Source organism: Alligator mississippiensis, chromosome 13, assembly GCF_030867095.1.
Source record: "Alligator mississippiensis isolate rAllMis1 chromosome 13, rAllMis1, whole genome shotgun sequence".
Lineage (NCBI taxonomy): Eukaryota > Metazoa > Chordata > Crocodylia > Alligatoridae > Alligator > Alligator mississippiensis.
In genome coordinates, this window is record NC_081836.1 from 58251749 (window position 1) to 58268760 (window position 17012).

The 17012-nt window shown below is 54.3% G+C and overlaps 1 protein-coding gene across 2 annotated transcripts in view; it reads left to right on the forward strand.

Moving 5' to 3' along the window:
- The window catches only part of PRKCB (protein kinase C beta), a 168455-nt gene that overhangs the window by 55918 nt on the left and 95525 nt on the right, over nt 1-17012 (forward strand). For both annotated transcript variants that reach the window (XM_006268410.4, XM_006268409.4), the window contains exon 3: nt 11685-11767. In XM_006268410.4, the coding sequence (XP_006268472.2) occupies nt 11685-11767 (83 nt within the window). The remainder of the gene's footprint in view (nt 1-11684; nt 11768-17012) is intronic.

Sequence of the window (17012 nt, forward strand, 5' to 3'; positions counted from 1 at the left end):
GACCTTGCACTCCCGGGGCAGCGCTGGTAGCATCCGAATAGTCGGGCCCTGACCCAGCAAAAGCTGGCACTCGTGTGGGTCAATTTAACATGACTCGTGGGTCAATTTACTCCTGCTTGCAGGGCTCAGCGCCGGCCAGGCAAACCCTATTTAGATGGGACCGAGTTCCCCTTGCCCGGGAAGCACGGCGCTCAGGCTCAATGTGCCCACGCGGATCCTGGCAAATGTGAAGTTTTCATCCTGGATCTCAGACCTGGCGGCTCCCAGCAGGAGCTTTATCAGCCCTTCTTTGAAAGGCCGAGCCTCTGATGCTTTCCTGAAGGGCTCTCCTTCCAGCGGCTTGTGAAGGTTTTCAGACGGGCTGAAAAATTGCTTCCGCTGCCTCGAGATTGAGTTCAGGCTTTGAATTCAAAGTAGTCGAAACATTTCTGCTTCTTCAGCCACGTCCCTTCTGCCGTGGAGAGAGCGGGGCTGCCGGTCGAGATTTCCGACGCCCCCAAATCTCGGTCACCTTTGAGAAGAAAAGGGAAAGATTTCGGGCCTCTTTCATACGTCAGACGCCATCGGGGCGGCGCAGAAACGCCTTTCCCCGTTCCCCTCGCTCTGCAGCTCGCCGTTATCGTGTGCTCGGATAAGCCGGCTTCGCCCCCTCTTGCTCTTTTCCTCCCTTGGAACAAAGGGTTCATTGTTCAAGATGGGAAACTTTTATTTTCTCTTCTCTGGTAGCAAACCGCACCGCTCTCCAGCTGCAGCGGATGTGCGAATTCTCTTTGCAGGGTCCTCCTCTCTCCAAACGCCACCTGCTCGCTTGTCGTTTTAATGCATTTGAAGGAAAAGCAGTTGCTTTTTGTGGCTTCCGTTCTGTGTCCGTGGTTCTCAACCTGTTTCAATTCAAGACGCCCTTCACTAGACCCGAGGGCCCCCTCCATAACACGTGTGGACTGAGTGGCACCCCGTTTCAAAACCCAATTGATTTATTGCCATGCTTGTCTCCGTGCAAAGGAGTCAGACAGCTGGGGCTGGGGAATGGCGGGGCAGGGAGAAGCCTGATCCTGCACTCGTTTGCTCATGTCCTCGCCCCTCTTGGCACCCTTCGCAGGCTCTCGCAGCACCCCGGGGAGGCCCTGGCACCTGGCTGAGAACCACCGCTCCATTGATTTGCCTCTGCATTATATTTAATGTGACTCCAGGTTAAGGATGGGAGCCTGCTGACAAGAAACACATTTCTGAGTTGCAAACCAAGGGAAATAACAAGGCAGAAAAATGTAAAGTTGGGTGTTAGACTAATTGGAAAATAAGAAAAGATAATTGGGACGCTTGACACAGAAGCCATCCAGTGCACGAGAACTCGGCGCGTAATTGTGTCACGAAAGCAGAAAATCCCTTTGGACCAGAGGGGCCAATTGATGGATTTTTTTTTTTTTTTTTTAAGGAAGGTTGTGCCTGTGCATCGTGCTTGCAGGTGGCAGTGGTCTCCTCCCGTGGTTTTTAATGTCCTTTCTCACTTCCCACTCTTTCTTCCGACTGCCGGAGGGGCGAAGCACTCCAGAAGTGTCACGCTGATCCGTTTGCAGGTGCGGGGCCTGAACGCCCGAGGGCTAACGCGCGCTTGTGCTGCCCTCCTGTAAGAGATGCAGAGCTCACCGGGACTTGAGTTGCAAACAGGTTCTCCGTCCTGCCTCTCTCCGATTTAGCTCATTTGATTTAATTCAAGGACTGTGAAGCATCGGCTGGAGTCCTAGAGGTCCTTCTTGAAGTTTTGTCTCCGTGATGATTCCCCCGATCTGCTGGCCGCGTGTCCGCGTCTTCATGTGCGGTCAGAAGAAACGTGCCCATCGACACTGCAGCCAGTTGTATGGAGATGTAAAAAGTCTTTTCAAACTGACCAAACCCTTTAAAAACCAAGTTGGCGTTTCTCCAGGCTGCACGGACAAGGGCAGAGATGTTATTCTCTCCGGTCCTCATCATCTGTATGCAGTCTTCATTGCTCTGAATCACTCTAATGTAGAAACTTTATCTAAATGAAAAATCCCACGGAATTGCAAGGGCGATAACTACACTCCATAAAACTTTCAAATTACTGTTAGACTTTTATGACAGGGATACCATCTCGTATTAAATTACAGATGATTTGAAAGCGCTCGCTCGCTCTCTCTCTCTCGAGTATATAACTCTGTTCAATTCTAGAGGAACTTCTGCTGAACCCGTTTGACTCTAGATTCATTAAACTCCTTTTGCAGTGACTTCAAACAATACCGTTTCCATCAGCCGGAGCACAGTGCCCCACCGGGGTCATGGTCCCTCCAACGCATTCGGCAGCCCCGGGAAGGGTAGATGCACGGTAAATGAGTGCAAACAGGAGGAGGAGATGCCGACCCTCAAAGGTGACCTGTGCGAGTGAGTCATTTGCTGATGGGCCGAGTAAGAACTGTTTATCCCCTTCCTCCTGTCTTCCCCCACAACATCAGGATGAAAGGAAAGGGCAGACAATTGGAGATCAAGTCAAGGCAGCCCCGTTCTCTGTAGTGTTCAAGGCTCATTCTCGCTCACATGTCTGGGCATTTAAGGGGGGCCGGATCACTTGCTGCTAGCTAAATTGCATTGGACGAAGCGAATCGAATCTCAGGCTGCAGACTTTCGGCGGATAGCACACAGGGGGCTAGAAATGACCTCGCGCCCGCACGGCTCGCCAGCAGCACCACAGTGCCGTGCCGTCTCCCACCTCCCCCCTGCGCGGCATGCCCCGGGCAGGACGGGGAAGTGGCTCCTCGCTGCGCTTGCCTGGCCTGCGCCACGCTTGCCCGAAGCCTGCTGTGTCCTGCCCGGGTGTCTGAGCGCTTTGCACAGCAACGTCCATGTATCCTGTCCAGGGCTGCGGCTATGGCCTCGGGGTGAGCCTCTCGCGGAGCCGGGAGCCGTCACTTGAGAGCGCTGCCTGCCGACTGGGAGCCTCGGGCCAGGAGCAAAATGAAGCGCCCGGTGGATTTCCATCCCCCCTCCAGTGAAGACCTAGCAGGCCTGCAGATGGAGAGGGGATCCCACCTGGGCATTGCTTTCATGTCGAGGCTGTTCAGGGCTGGAAATCTCCCGCTCTGGTACTAGGACGAATGCTGCTCTCAGGCGCGGCGATGCTCAGGGCTCTGTCTTGCATGAGGCCGGGCAGTTGCCGGCGTGTTGACCAGGCCTCATCCAAGCTGGTTTCTGTGCAGCCGTATTCAAAAGGCCTATGCTAGGTCTGGGAGAGCAGAAGGGGAGACTTTCCCCAGCAGAAACACTTGCTTCGGTTTTTGCTTGAATTCTGCTTGCAAGCATCCGGCGCGTCTGGGAACCTCTTCTGCGAGCTGCTGTTTGGCTTTCGGTGGTCCCGAGTCGGTCCTGGCTCCATCCCTGGGCCCTCAAACCATCTCCCGTGCCCGCGTGTGTTCAAGGAAGGGTTTTCCTGCCACCGGCGCTGATGAGAGCTTTCCTTGAGGCGTGCACAGTTCGGTATTGTGGAGTTATTGGGCACCTTGCCCAAGCTGTCGGCTTTGAGAACAGCATCCATACCGAGATGGAGCATGCGAGGTGATGCGTCTTGCATATGGCGGGGAAATTCCTGTGCATTTATTTACATTTTTGTAAACAAAAGACCAGAAAAAAGAGAAATACTCTGAGCCAGGAAGGAGGTGTGCGTGTGCGTGGGGCGGCGGAGGGGAGCAGGCACAGAAGAAGCAAATGTGCCTTTTGCTGTAAACAAATCTGGCGAGACACAAAGGATGAGCTACCTGCATTGCTCATTAGACGGATGGGGGGAATCGGGTGCTGCCAGGCGGAGCGCTGGGGATGCAGCTGGCCTCGGTGGGAGGGTGCTGGCTGCAGCGCTGATGGAGAGGCACCAGCAGCTTGCTCGCGACTTTGCCTAGGCGGTAGGGGCAGCCCCCGGCCCACGTAGGCTCTGCGTGTGCTCCCGTGGCTGATTTACGACAAGAGCCCAGAAGCATGACGGTGTTGTACTGGCACGCCGACAGACAACGGAGACCCCCAAACTGGGGAAACTTTGCCGGATCTGGTGGAGAAGAACCCCTGGAAGGACTGGGCTAAGGCTTGAGCCATGCAAGTCCGCCTGGTTTAGGTTTTGCCTGTTTGCTGCCATGGCTGGAGAGTCGTTTGCTGAAGGGCAGCAGGCTGTTGCCTGCTTTCCCAGGGGCGGTGAGGAGTACCTACCCCCTGGTAGCTGCACGCGTGTCCATGCCTAACGCAGCGAGGCCGGCACTGAGACGGAGCTGTACGGTAGCATCTTGTTTGCACGGCACCCTGCCAACCTCCGCGCTCGTGAAGCATTTTCGGCACCGATGCTCTGATGTCCGAGGAAGCTTGTGCATGCAGCTCGGGGCGGTGGCTCCTGAAAACGGGAAGTCCATTCAGCCCCCAGGCTCCAAGGCTGGATCGAGCTCGTTGTCCCCAGTACAGGTCCGGTGGTTTATATTGTCGGCTTAGTTTCCAAAAATCTCCCGGTGGCCCCGCGTCTGGGCAGCTTGTACAGGGGTCAGATTGCCCTCCTAGTCGCTGTGAAAATCTCTTCTCTGTCGGGGAGCCGAATGCCTCCTGCTTTGCTGGCGCTCTTTACTGCCTGTTCTGCCTTTGTTCGTGGCTTAAAATGACTGCTCCCGTTTGGATGAGCCCTGGGGCAGAGTCTGAGACCACGGGGGCAGCATGCTGCGATCCGGAGGACCAGAAAACAATCAAAGATATGCACATTAGCACTCCCTGCATAGCGCGCAGCAGACATAGGGTTCGGCGATGTAAAGTCGCAGCTTGTCCCCAAGGTGTGGACGTGTTTTCCTTGGGCAGGGATGAGCTTGGAAATGTTTTTATGGGCCGAGAGGCTTCCGAGTGATTTTCTCTTCACTGCTTTCCCCACTCTCCCTCTTTCCTAGCAGCAGAATAATGCTGGCTCCTCAGGTTTGCAGATGCACTCGTGTCCGGCTGTTGCTGCGCTGTTCTGCTCTTGGGATCTTTGCCGGTCCTCGGAGCCAGACACTCCCTCGCAGCAAAGTTTTGCCCCGGCAATAACTTTGCATCACGTGCCACTCGCGGGAGGAATACCAGGCCTTCTCGTTACGGCAACGAGATGCTTCATCCGGCAGGTTTCTAATGAAGCCAGGCGTCCAGGTCCTTGCATGTCAGGTTTCCGTACCTGGCTGGCCGATGCAGTGCCACTCTCACGTGGCTCCTCTCTCGACGATCCCCCTTGCCCGGCAGACCGGCGGGCTCTGCCATGCCGGGCACTTTGCAGCACGTGGCACGCGGGCGACCCTCTGGATGTCGTGCAAGTCGCTTGCCTGGAGACTTCCCGAACCCCAGCCCCGTAGCTGCGACGAAGATGCCACATCCCACGAGCGTGCGTGTGTATGAGACGTGCCTCACCGGGGTCTGCCCTGCTTCCCAGAGCCGGGAGCGACCTTCCTGAGCCTCCAACACGGTGATGAGGAATGACCCAACTCCTTTGGCTGGATGCTGTCCGGGGAGTGCAGCTCGTTGCATGTCGGGCGTTGAATCGAAGTCTTTCGCTGGCCCCCGACGCTGTGCTGGAAAGGAGCAGTAGGAAGGGGAAAGATGCTGCATTTTGTGCTTCGGGCCCAAGCTGATTCTCCCTCCCCCTCAACCAGGGAAGCATCTCCCGTTGTCTCCTTCGCTCCCCCTTGTCCAGTGTGGAGCAGTTAGCCAGGTGCAAGATGATTTTATCTTCATATGAAACATCATATAAGTATTAGCGGCAGCCAGATGGAGCGGTATGCAACCTGATTTGGAAACTAAAGGACTTTTCCGCCTTCCTCTTGCAAAGAGCAGCAGGGGCTCAGAGGGGTTTTTCACCGCAGCGACTGTCCTGCAGACGCCAGACATTTGCTGAATGGGATTTGGGGCCAGCAGAAGTTCCCGCAGTCAGCAGTGACAAGTGCTACAGGGTAGTTTGTGGGTTGTTCAAAGCAGACTGCTCAGGATCTGTGCAGCTCATCTTTGGGAATTGATAACTTTATTATCCCTATAATAAGATTTACAAATTAACAGTCTAATTAGTGAGCTGGGGAAGCTGCTGCTTGTATCTGTGGCGGTTTAAAAATTACCCTTCCATCTTACAGCTCCTAAGTGTCATGAAATGAGCCCAGTGGCAGTGCGGCGTGCATCCGCAGACACGCGAGGTGCACGTGCAGAGCTGGCTGCCTGCCCGAGTACTGCGTTTGTGCAGGAAACCAGGCTTCAGGTCTTGCTGAAGCTGAGACGTTTTCCCAGCATCAAACAGCAGATTAGTCATCTGAGGAAATATCTGTTCGGTCGTCGTCTTACGCCCTTGCTGGAGGGGCGCATCTTCACGACTCCCGGCGTGATCATCTGTGCAACTTTCCTTGTCTGAGCAGCCCCTTGTCTGCTCATTTGCATGGGTTTTCTACTCGCCCAGGCTTGCGCGCAACTCTTCAAGGGGTCTGCTCAGAGGTTTGCAGAAATAGGCCTAAGGGCTTGGTTCAGAGCTCATTAAAATGGATGGAAAGCCATTCCTGGACTCCGGATTGGGCCTTGAAATGGGGAAGGAGGGACGGGGGGGTTGCACTTCATCATTTTCAAACGGATTTTCATTACCGCAATCCATGTTATGGGCGCAGCAATCTGTGTTCGTATCGATTGCTGAAAAGCCTGCGACTGCTGCTCAGTACTCAGCCGCTGCAAAGGGGATTTGCAAAGGACGGCTATCACTTACTTAATTGAGCTGCAGCGTGCACCATTTTGAAGGCACCATAATTATTTTTCTGCTTGGTGAGAGAGCGCTGCGTGGCGGATGAGCACTACGGGGCCCTGCTGAAAGGCTGGGAGGTGTTAACTGTGTGTATATTTAATGACTTCTTTAATAATTAAAGTTTGGAAATGAAACCTCAACAGGGCATGGGGAGAGGCTGTAACACAAAACTGGGAGCGGGTTTGAGCTCCTCGGCTCCCTCGCTTCTCGTGCCAGTAGAAATAGGCTTCTCGGTGTCTCTGCCGCTTGCAGAGCTGGAAAATTTCCGTGCTGGCGTGGCGCTTCCCCCCCCGCCAGGGAGAGGGTCGAGACCAAGCGGGTGTAGGTGCCCCCTCCATATCCGTTGTGCTTGCTAGCTTCTGGCTCTTGCCATCTTCCAGCCTTTTGTTCTTGTTTTTACAAAGTGAAGTGCCCCGGTAAAATCCTGCATTTCAACCTTCTGAGATGGAGAGTTGTTAGTTTGGGCTTTTTAACCTGGCCTGTCCCCTGGCTTGCTCAGTGCAATGCGGTGGTTGACAGTATTTCCTATAAAACTTGGATTATTTTGGATGGAAACGCATTGCAGTAAAAATCCAGACCTTTATTGGCAGGTGTGCAAAGCCCCTTCTGGGAAGCGAGCTCTGGGAGCATATGAATAGCTCGAGCATGGGCAGCTGGCAAAGGGATGGGGCTGGCACTGGCTTGAAGAAAGGTGGCTGAATGATGACATGAAGATCGGGCCTTTCAGGATCCACTGAAATTTTAAGCGGATGCTAATTTTCCAAGAGTGCTACAGAGGAAATGAAGGTGGTGGGGCTTTTCTTCCAGCATAGCACATTCATTTAGTGGCTGGAAACTGGGACAAAGTGCTTTTTTTCCCCTGCAGAGAGGATGGTAGCTGCTGCTCGTACCTCGTGGGCAGCCAAATCGGTGTCACCGAACACGACCTTGTGTGTCCTTCCTTCGAGACTCGAGTATTGCGTGGTGCTGGGTAGGCGCGCGTTGTCCGCGTGCTTTCCGAGCACGACGGCTTCTGGCCGGTGAGTCATTCTGCTCCGCCAAACTCGAGCGGGCTATTTTCATGGCTCTCGAAGAGGAGCAAGTGCCTCCTTACAAAGGCAAGACAAAGATGACCCCTGCCTGGAAGAGTTTGGAGTCTGAAGTCGCATGCAATGCAACGAGGTGGAAATGCTGACGAGCGGGGGGGTGGGAGGTCCGTCGGTTGGATAAGTCGTGGACGGGGAGGGCTGGGCTGGGAGCTGCGCCCCCAGCTCTTCAGCTGAGGATTGTCTTGTGAGCTTGGGCAGAGAGGAAGCAAACCCCCAAACCAGCATGCAAGCAACAACCGTGGTCACGGAGGGTCTGGGACTTCTTCCCAGCAGTGACGTCTCGTGTACAGACCTGAGCCTGGCGGAGCTAGGGGAAGGAGATCATCTTTTATGTGCCACGCTCCGTTCTTAGCATCGGGGTCCGACCGCGCACCTGCCCCCGTGCATCGGCACAGGAAAGGCCAAGCAAACAGGGCGGCGCTGGCAAGCGCGACCGGGGAAGCAAAGAGAAGAGGATGGGTTGGCCGGGGGGATGTGCGGGGCCTGCAGGACGCCCTGCCGAGCCTTGGGGCACGGAGTTGTCTATTGGGAGTCTTACACACCAATGTCTAATCTCAGGGGGCCTTTAGACCCATTCGTCTTCCTCGCCGCATTGCTCCGGCACCTTTCTGCCCAGTGCCCTAGCCCCAAGCTGAGCTTTGGGGGGGAAAACTGTACCATCGAAACTGGGTCTGCCCCACGGAGATGCTGGGTAGGCTTCCCAGAAACCCAGCTGCAGACTATGCAACCGGCGCAGCCCGCTGGGAGCCGCAGCTTTCTGTTGCGACCCAACTGGGCTGGATTCATTGTGTTGGAAAGTCCCACGCCCCGTTAACCAGTCTGAGCTACCTGCTCCCCACCTAAATACCCACCGAGGAGGTTATTGACTGATCGGTCGCTGCTTCCGCTTTTTAAGGGGCCGTGACTTGTGCACAAGTGGCTGGATTTCATCCGCCAGCCACAAATATGAAGTGTCATCTTGTGTTTTATCTTTTTTACCCACCGTCGTCGTTCTAGTCCGCTCTTTTTAAGCGGCTCAGTCCTTGCATGTAAAGTTTGCTTGCCCGCGGCGGATAACGCGGTTTTGCTGCCGTTTGCAGCTTATAGCATTGGGGTTACTGCAGGAAGCAAGGCTTAATGTTTGCTCCCGACTGTCCTGCGCGCAGACGCCGCTGGAGCGCTCGTCCCCGGTTGAGAGGGCGCGAGTTGGATTTTGTGACCCTGAGCAGAGTAACCGAGAGAGCACCGAGCTGTCGGCTACTTGCTTTTTGCAGGGGACGAGGCATTCAACAGCAGGGTTGGTTTTATTCCCTCTTTTTTTTCTTTTGGAGGGGTGGAGGATGGGATAGGAGAGGTCACTCAGCCCGGTAACAGTTTCACCTCCTTAGTCAGACAAATTTAATCAGACCCCATTGGGAGTAGCTCTCGCTGCACGACGGACTTCAGCTTCTGCATGCAACATCCTGACTGTCTGCGCTTGCCTGCGTGTTGGAGCCAAATTGAATCCGTACCAACATCCAGGACAAATCTGGGCTAATAGAGTTGTGATTTCTTCCTTCCTGCTCCCCAGATGCTGCCGCCGCCTCTGTATACCAATTAGGTGAACAGGAGGCGGAGGAGAGCTGCTGAGGGAGACTCAAGTTCAAGAAAAGCTCGTGCTTGGAGAACATGGAGCAAGCAGTAAAAGTGTCTGGAAAAGGGGAGAGGTTGGGATGGTCGTGCTGCTCGTTAAGGGTCTGCCTCTGTTTCTTCCCTGCCGGAGAGCCGTGAGACGGGAAACCGAAGGGCCGGCGCCCCCCGCCCTCCCCTAGACCCCCTGAGTTTTCATTTGTAAGACCGAGTGTTCATTTTTGCCCGTGCCCGTGTGCCCCGTCTCTCCAGGTCTCCTTCCCACGGCCAGCCCATCCCCTAATTGCCCCTGAATTTAGTGTGAAAGCCGCTCTAAGGCAATGGGTTTGCTGCAGGGGAAAAGACCCGCCGTGAGGGTTATGGAGCCAGAGGGTTGTCAGGGTCGCCTTGCAGCTGGTCTTTGCTCATGAAATCCCATGCAATTAGAGCCACTGCTGACTTCGAGCTTAACGACTTTGCCTTCGGTTCAGAGGGGGGATGCGTGTGCAAGGCTGATCCGTGCCGGCAACCGTAGCGTGTGTGGGTAGCCCCCGGGAAGCGTCTCGGCCCTTGCTGCAGGGGCGCCGAGTCTTTCGTCGCCTGAGCCTTGGCTTTTACCTCCAGCTGCGGCAGCTGTTTTTCACCCCAGAGGCGCTCAGCCGAGATGGGGACCACCTGTCTTCCTGCGGCAATGGCTTTAAGCTGGCATGGTCTTTCTGCTCAGGGATGCTCTGGCAATCGAGTGCCTAGCTGAGCCGTTCGAGCTCTTGCACGTGGAGGCAGGCACCCGACAGGTCTGCGTCCAGCCGCTGCGCGGCCCTTCCCTTTGACACAAGCTGGGCGCGAGTGTGTCAGCGCACGAGCTTTGAACGATGCAGCAGGACTCTTCCAAGGCTACTACTCCATTTTCCCCCTGTCTTGTTTGCAGGCCTGGGTTGAGCTCTGGGCTCCGTGCCTTGTCATCTTGTTTTATACCTTCACAATTTGCCCACGTCTGCACCTTGGATATCTGACTCAGAGTACCCTGAAGCCTGCATTTCCCTTTACGAGATGCGGGTGTGAAAATGCCAGGCGAGGATAGAAGATATCATTTATTTTGTGCTCGGGCAGGATAAAGCTTGCCAATGTACACAAGCACTCAGGCCAACATTTTCAGCCTTCTCTGCGTGGATACCTAAATATGGATTTGATTTTAATCACTTTACTTTTACTCAGTTAAACCAGGACACTTAAGTGCCTGCCTGTGGCCCTGCAAAGAAGTGAGGCCAGATTTCTAATGGTGTTTCAATGGTCATTAACCGCAGACACAATGTGAAGGATATAGGAGTCCCAGACTGCAGGCTTAATGACTTTGCTGGATCAGGTCATACAATTTAACACGAGGCATCTGCATGGGTATTATAGCGCGATGCATTTGACCGTGATGCTCCCAGAGAAGACGACCTCCCCGTGAAAGCTTTCAACTGGGGTTGCATTTCCAGTGTGTGATATAGAAGTCCAGAGGAGGGGAGGGGACGGGCGGTTTCTTGGTTAGCGACTTGGGGAGGTGGGAAAAGCATATAGAGGAGTGGGAGGAAGATGAACCAGTGTCCCTTTTAAAATCTAGATCTTGAATATAGCGCGTAACCCCATAGTCTCTATTTGGATATAGCTCTTTTTTTTAGCACCAGACATTCGTGGGCAGGGTTGGCAGGGGCCTCACCGGGCATTTAGTCCAACCCCTGCCCAGGTTCATCTTGCAGCGCGTTGCTCTCCAAACGGGCAGTATCCTTGCAGGCTGGAGGAGCTGCGTGTGCGATGGGGGTGCGAAGAGCCGAGCGGGGTAGATGCTAACCAGTGTTCAGCTGCGGGTTGTAATGCATGTCCAGCTTTTCCGTTCTGTAAATGTGTACTGAGATGTGATCTCTGGCTCGCAGGAGGCACCAAGACTTGGAAATTTTTCCCTGGGCTTTCTTAAAAATAAAAAACATGACCTGTCATAGGAATTATGGAAGCCTTTTTGATGAGTAATAATAATCCTGTTAATCCTGTTTTATAACATAAAACAATATCTCGAAAACAGCTCTCTGAGGAAGCTAATTAACCCGGCCTTACAAAGGGAGAGGAAATGAAAGGTAAGGTGCCAGCACATCTCGGTGTACAAAGCTCGCGCCTGTTGAAAAGCCGTGAGCCTTGGATGACTGTGGCTCGCAGCCTTTAATTTGCCTGTTGATTGACACTTCCCTGCGTTCTCTTTGCAGTTTGCTGCTTCGTTGTGCACAAGCGGTGCCATGAGTTTGTCACTTTCTCCTGCCCCGGTGCTGATAAAGGCCCTGCCTCTGATGTAAGTAAACTCACCTGTTCCTCTCCTTTGCCTCCTGCTCGCCGGCGCCCCGCTCCCAGCAAAACGTGAACGCGGCATTGCAAGGTTTGCATGTGAACAACGCGGGTGCAACGGGCTCTTAATATTGTCTTTTGTCCACAGCAACCTTGTTGGACTCAACCCACCCCCCTGTTAGACTCAGCCCCGGCGTGTAAACTGCCAGCTCTTAGCTTTCACTTCTTTTCGGCAACGGAGAAGTATTAGAGCAATTCTTCCGTTGCAAAGAGCTCGGCCCACAGCCGGTCAGCATGGCTTGACCCTCTGGATTCCTGTTTGAAATTGCCGGACTCGGCCGTGGGGGTTTGCGCACCTAGCAGCGCTAATATTGCACCCTTAAGAGGATCCTGGTTGAGACTCCCTGGTCCAGATGATCTTCTGTGGTCGCCACTGTTGAGGAGAAATCCTCTTAACATGGTTTTGGCTGACGGTGACACTGGCAATCTCAGACGAGCTTCTGTTTCCTTCCTGCTTGTGGTTGGGATCTGTTTGCATGGCTTTTTTTGAGTTTGAACTCGGAAGCAACTTGGTACTGGCTGGGCGCAGAAACCCCCTCGGCATCAGCTCGTGCAGCAGGGAGGTTTCCGGAGAAGGTCGAGAGCCTGCCTTCTTGCTCCTCTCTGCTTTCGGTGCCTTGGTCAGGTTGCTCCCTCAGTCTCTCTATCATTTAAAATACTATTGATATGGAATGTCAGCTGGCTTGCATTGCCTACCTCATTGTTGCAAAGATGAATTAATCACTAAGTGCTGCATATCTATTTTAATTGCCCAGAATTGGACCTGTGGACGACTGCTGGGTTTTTCTCAAATACCTATGGCTCCTCGTGTAGGCGAAGTAATTGAGAAAACAACCCTGTAGGTTTAAAATGTTGCACTCCCGGATTGCTAACCTGTGAGGTTAGCGCCAGGGAATCTCTCGGACCGTATCCGCCCGGTCACGATGCCCGAATCCAGTCTCTTGTTCACGTGCCAACCCTATCCGCTGGTCCAATATTTGATGAGAATTACCGCTATTAGAACGGAGACTCGTTTTGCTAATACGCTGTCTTTCCTGATTATCTTAATCCTGTGGGCGTTTATCAGTAAAAACATACATACTGCAATTAAAATTCCTGACAAAGATCAGCTCGCAGGTTTAATTAAAATTATGCGTGTGTTTGACACCTGGAGAAAACAGTCACCTTCCCGCGTCGTGCCCTTGGATGCAGTTTTCCTCCAGCGGCCCGCCAGGAGACTGACAAGGTAACGTATGGAGCCGTGCAAATGTTTCCGCTGGCCTTGTGCGCTAAACGTGAGGCCTGGGAAACGATATATGATGCAAAAAAAAAATGCAACCCCTCCACCATTTCCAAAACCAGCTGCTCTGAAAAAACCGGGAGGTGCTTTTAATAGGGACGCTTCATTTTGCTTTTTTCCTCCTCTGTTGAATCCCAGGATAATGGGCAGCGTTGGGTGCAGCGAAGCATGCCGGAGTCCTGCTTCCCTGCGCGGTTCTGCCGGCATGCTTCGGGTTTGTCTGGCAGTTTTGTTTCTTTGCCATGGAAACTGGATAATTTCAGGAGCTGCTAGGAGAGAGGAGACCGAATCGGAGAAACTACAGTGCACCAGGACTCCAGTTAAAAATAGCAGCAGTGGGAGCGGAGAGGCTAAAGCTGAACGGGTTGTGGAGGCTGGATAAGCACCGTCATCCCGTGGGGGAAGCCTATATTAAATGGGGCAATTTGTGAAGGGCGCCTGCCCACACCACACCACGGTGCCACAGAAGGGGTTGTTGGCTGCTTCCCCCCGGCGGGTCTTGAGGGGAGCTGGGGCAGGAAGATTTCTTGGGTCAGGGATGTAATTTCTGGTCCAAACAAGGCCCACTCCAGAATAACCAGTATCCTCGCCTGGGATGTGGGAGGCTAGCCCAGCTGCGGGGCTCAGGACTCGGTCTTCCCTTCTGTAGATGCGTGCCCAAACCACTTGGTTCTTCTCTCTGCCTTCCCACCTGCTTCCCTTTGAAAGGTCTTGGCTTGGTTGTGATGCTGAAGACTTGCAAGCTCACGGTTTCCTGAGAGTGGAAAGTGGTTTCCTGCCCAGCCCTGAGATGACAGCAGAGATGTCTGTCTGGGCCTGGGAGCGAGTGTGCATGCTGGGACTTCCCCTGTGGTGCAGCTGGGCCCGTGGATCCTTCCCTCCTAGGAGGATGTCGGATGTGATGCCGACGTGCAGATCGCATCCGTGGCGAGGGTGCACTCGGGTCTTGGTGCCGCTAGCTCTGGGCCGGCACTTGAGGAGTGCAGGTCTCCGTGTCATCATGGGGAGGTCTCACAGCCCCCGTAGTCCTTCGTGGTCCCTGGGATTTGCTGGTAGCATGCAACTGCTGGGCTGGTCATCGTGGCCAGGGTGGCCTGTGGTCAGTCCGGTGGCAGAGGCATCACCTCTGCATCCCATTCCTGTTCCCACTGCTCGCACCGGAGCCGACCGGCAGGACCTGTTCCCTTTCTGCTGTCTCTTGCTCCTGCTCTTTGCCCTTCCTGTAGGCCAGTCTTCGAGCAGCTGCTGTGGAGCCGAGCAGAGGGAAGATTTCTGGCTTTGGTGTGCATTTCCCCTGCTGCGAGCAGGACTCGCCATACCATGCAGTCTCTGCTTGCAGGGCAGGGCAGGGCCAGGGACCTGGCAGACAGCCTGTTTTTCTGATTTACAATGCACCTTTGGTCTGGGCAGGAGCAGAGCAGCAGGCTGCTTGACGGCATGGATGCATTTGGTGTGGGCAGGAGAACAGGGCGCACCAGCCAGTCCGTTCAGTCCTGCAGCTAAGCCAGGCTCCCAGGGTTATGCCGACTTCCCCGGCAGCATCTCTGCGCTGTGCTAACGGCTCAGCTCTCCAGCTCGGAGTGGTGCACTTCAGGGTATTGCCTGCCACACGAGAGCACTTGACCGTGGCCCTTCAGTTGCAACAAGGAGGCTTGGTGGAGCGTGATGGTTTTGATGCTCTGGCAGCGGAGGGTCACGCCGGAGCGCCGCGTGCAGCTTTTGCACGTGGTCAGCCGACCTGGCCGTGATGTCGGGTCTGAGGGCGGCTGGCTACTGCGGTAGTTGCTTTACAGGCGCTGGGCTGGTGGGTGCCAATCCCCGGCGGCTGATCTGGGCAGTCAGCGGATGTGCCGGGCAGTGATATTCGGAGATCTGTGAGGTGCGTTACGTTTGCACGGGGCATTGCACTGCTGTGTAGGCTGCCTCCGCTGCAGAGCTGCGTGGCCGTGGCGCGAGCCAGACCCCCGGCTCGTGGCGCAGGGTGGGTGTCCTGTCTGATCTCTTCCCTGCACAGCGGGGTCTGGCACCTGCTGCTCCCTTGACAGCGCCCTGATGCTGGGGGTGCTGGACAGGGAGTGTCCAGCCGACCAGGTGGGCAATAGATGAGTCTCGGCCACGGTCCCCCGATACCCGTCTAGGTTGTGTAGCAAAGCCTTTTCCTCGAGTCCCACTCGCTTTCTTTCAGAGCACAGCCCCCGCGGACTTTGGTTTTGCGTGTGTGCATGTCGAAGGGGGCAGAGGCCAGTTTTCCTTCCCCTTCTGCACAACAGCCTGTCTAATTGACCGATGGATTTTTCCCATAGGCACTTTGTCCAAGACTATTGCTGTCTTGGTTCAATGCTTTCTTTTATGTAGGGGAGATTGGCTAATTACAGTCAATTTTCTAATTATTGAATCTTATGAATTAGTAACTGGAGAGAGAACAGAAACGCATTAAGAAAAACAACCCAAAAGACGCTAATGCCTACAAAATATTCTGTTCCTGGGGACAATTAGTCTATACTATTGAATGCCTTAGACTTTCACATTTTTTTTAAGGCCAAAAGAGCCTGTTATGGCCCCTGCTCCCGACTGCACCGGCTGGAGAAATCCACGCAGTGATTCTTACTTAGAGCCATTTATTGGCGTATCTTGTAGTCATTCCTGCTTTGTAGCACACTGCAGTATTTATACAATAATGGGATCTTCACAGCATGTGGCTTGCCTGCAACATCTGGGCTATCGGGATGGGGTGAAAAAGGAGACGTCTCCTTCTCTTGCTGAAAGCTGAGGGCTGTGCATGAGTGGGCTTCTGCTCTGTCTGCAAGGGCTGGCACGCTGGAGGGATTTTGAAGAGGCCGGAGGACCGTCCCCTTGTTTTGCAAGCAGGAATTTTATCAGCCCAGGGTGCTTCTGTGTGTTGAAGGATGTCGCGGTCCCCGCGCGGCGGGACAGTGCTGCTGTCCCCACTCAGCAGACAGGGAACCGAGACGCTGAACAACCGAGGGATTAGTAAAGGCACTTAGGTGCCCCACTCCCACTGGCCAAGTCACTTCTAATGGGCCTTTGGGTGTTTAAATCCATCGCAGAGGGCACGCCTGCCCGTGTCACAGCACAGATGCTCCTTGCACACCTGTTCCCATCACGTACTTCAGGCTCAGAAATACCCCAGCAGAGCTGGTTTGGAGGCACCCCCGCTGACGGGGCTTAAGCACCTGGACGGGTCTCGAGAGCTGCTGGAGCCAGGGGACGTGCCCCAAAGTGCTTCGAGCCTGAGAGCGGGAGCGGGAGAGTCGGTGGCATCTTCATCTGTCTGCAGCACGTTGCAGCAGACGTGCCCTAAAGTCGCACAAGATGTGTAGGGGTGCAGGGAAACGAGCCCAGGTCTCCCATGTGCCATCCAGGCAGGTAACGTCTTTTCCTTGCAAGTTGCCAGCCTTTATCTATTATTTTTTTGACAGCGAGCACCTGCGAGAAGGGAACCTGAAGCAACCATTTCCCATCCTTGCTCTTCCAAGGCTATTCTGCATGCTTATTTCGTATAAAGAGAGGGAACGTTTTGGCATCCGCGACGTGGAGCGAAGGCAGAGGAAAGGGACATCCAGCATTGCCCTTTCTCCCCAAACAATTAGTCCTGTACAGCACATAATGAAAGAGTATCTTGTGGAGCTGCTAACAGATGCTGCATGGGACCTGGGCAGGGCACTTAACACTGTGGTGAGCAGTTCACGGAGTGGAGAAAAGTGCTCTGGGCGAGGTCCGTGTGGTTTGCTGCACAGGGTGGGGGCGAAGCGAAGAACAGAGATGAACGTTTCCAGCTCTGGAGCGGTCCTCGGGGTCGACAGGGATGCTGTTGGCATGCTCTTCCCGTCCTCTCCCGACATCCTCGTTCGAGAGCAGGACTCCAGGTGAGGGTGGAAACAGGATCCTCGCG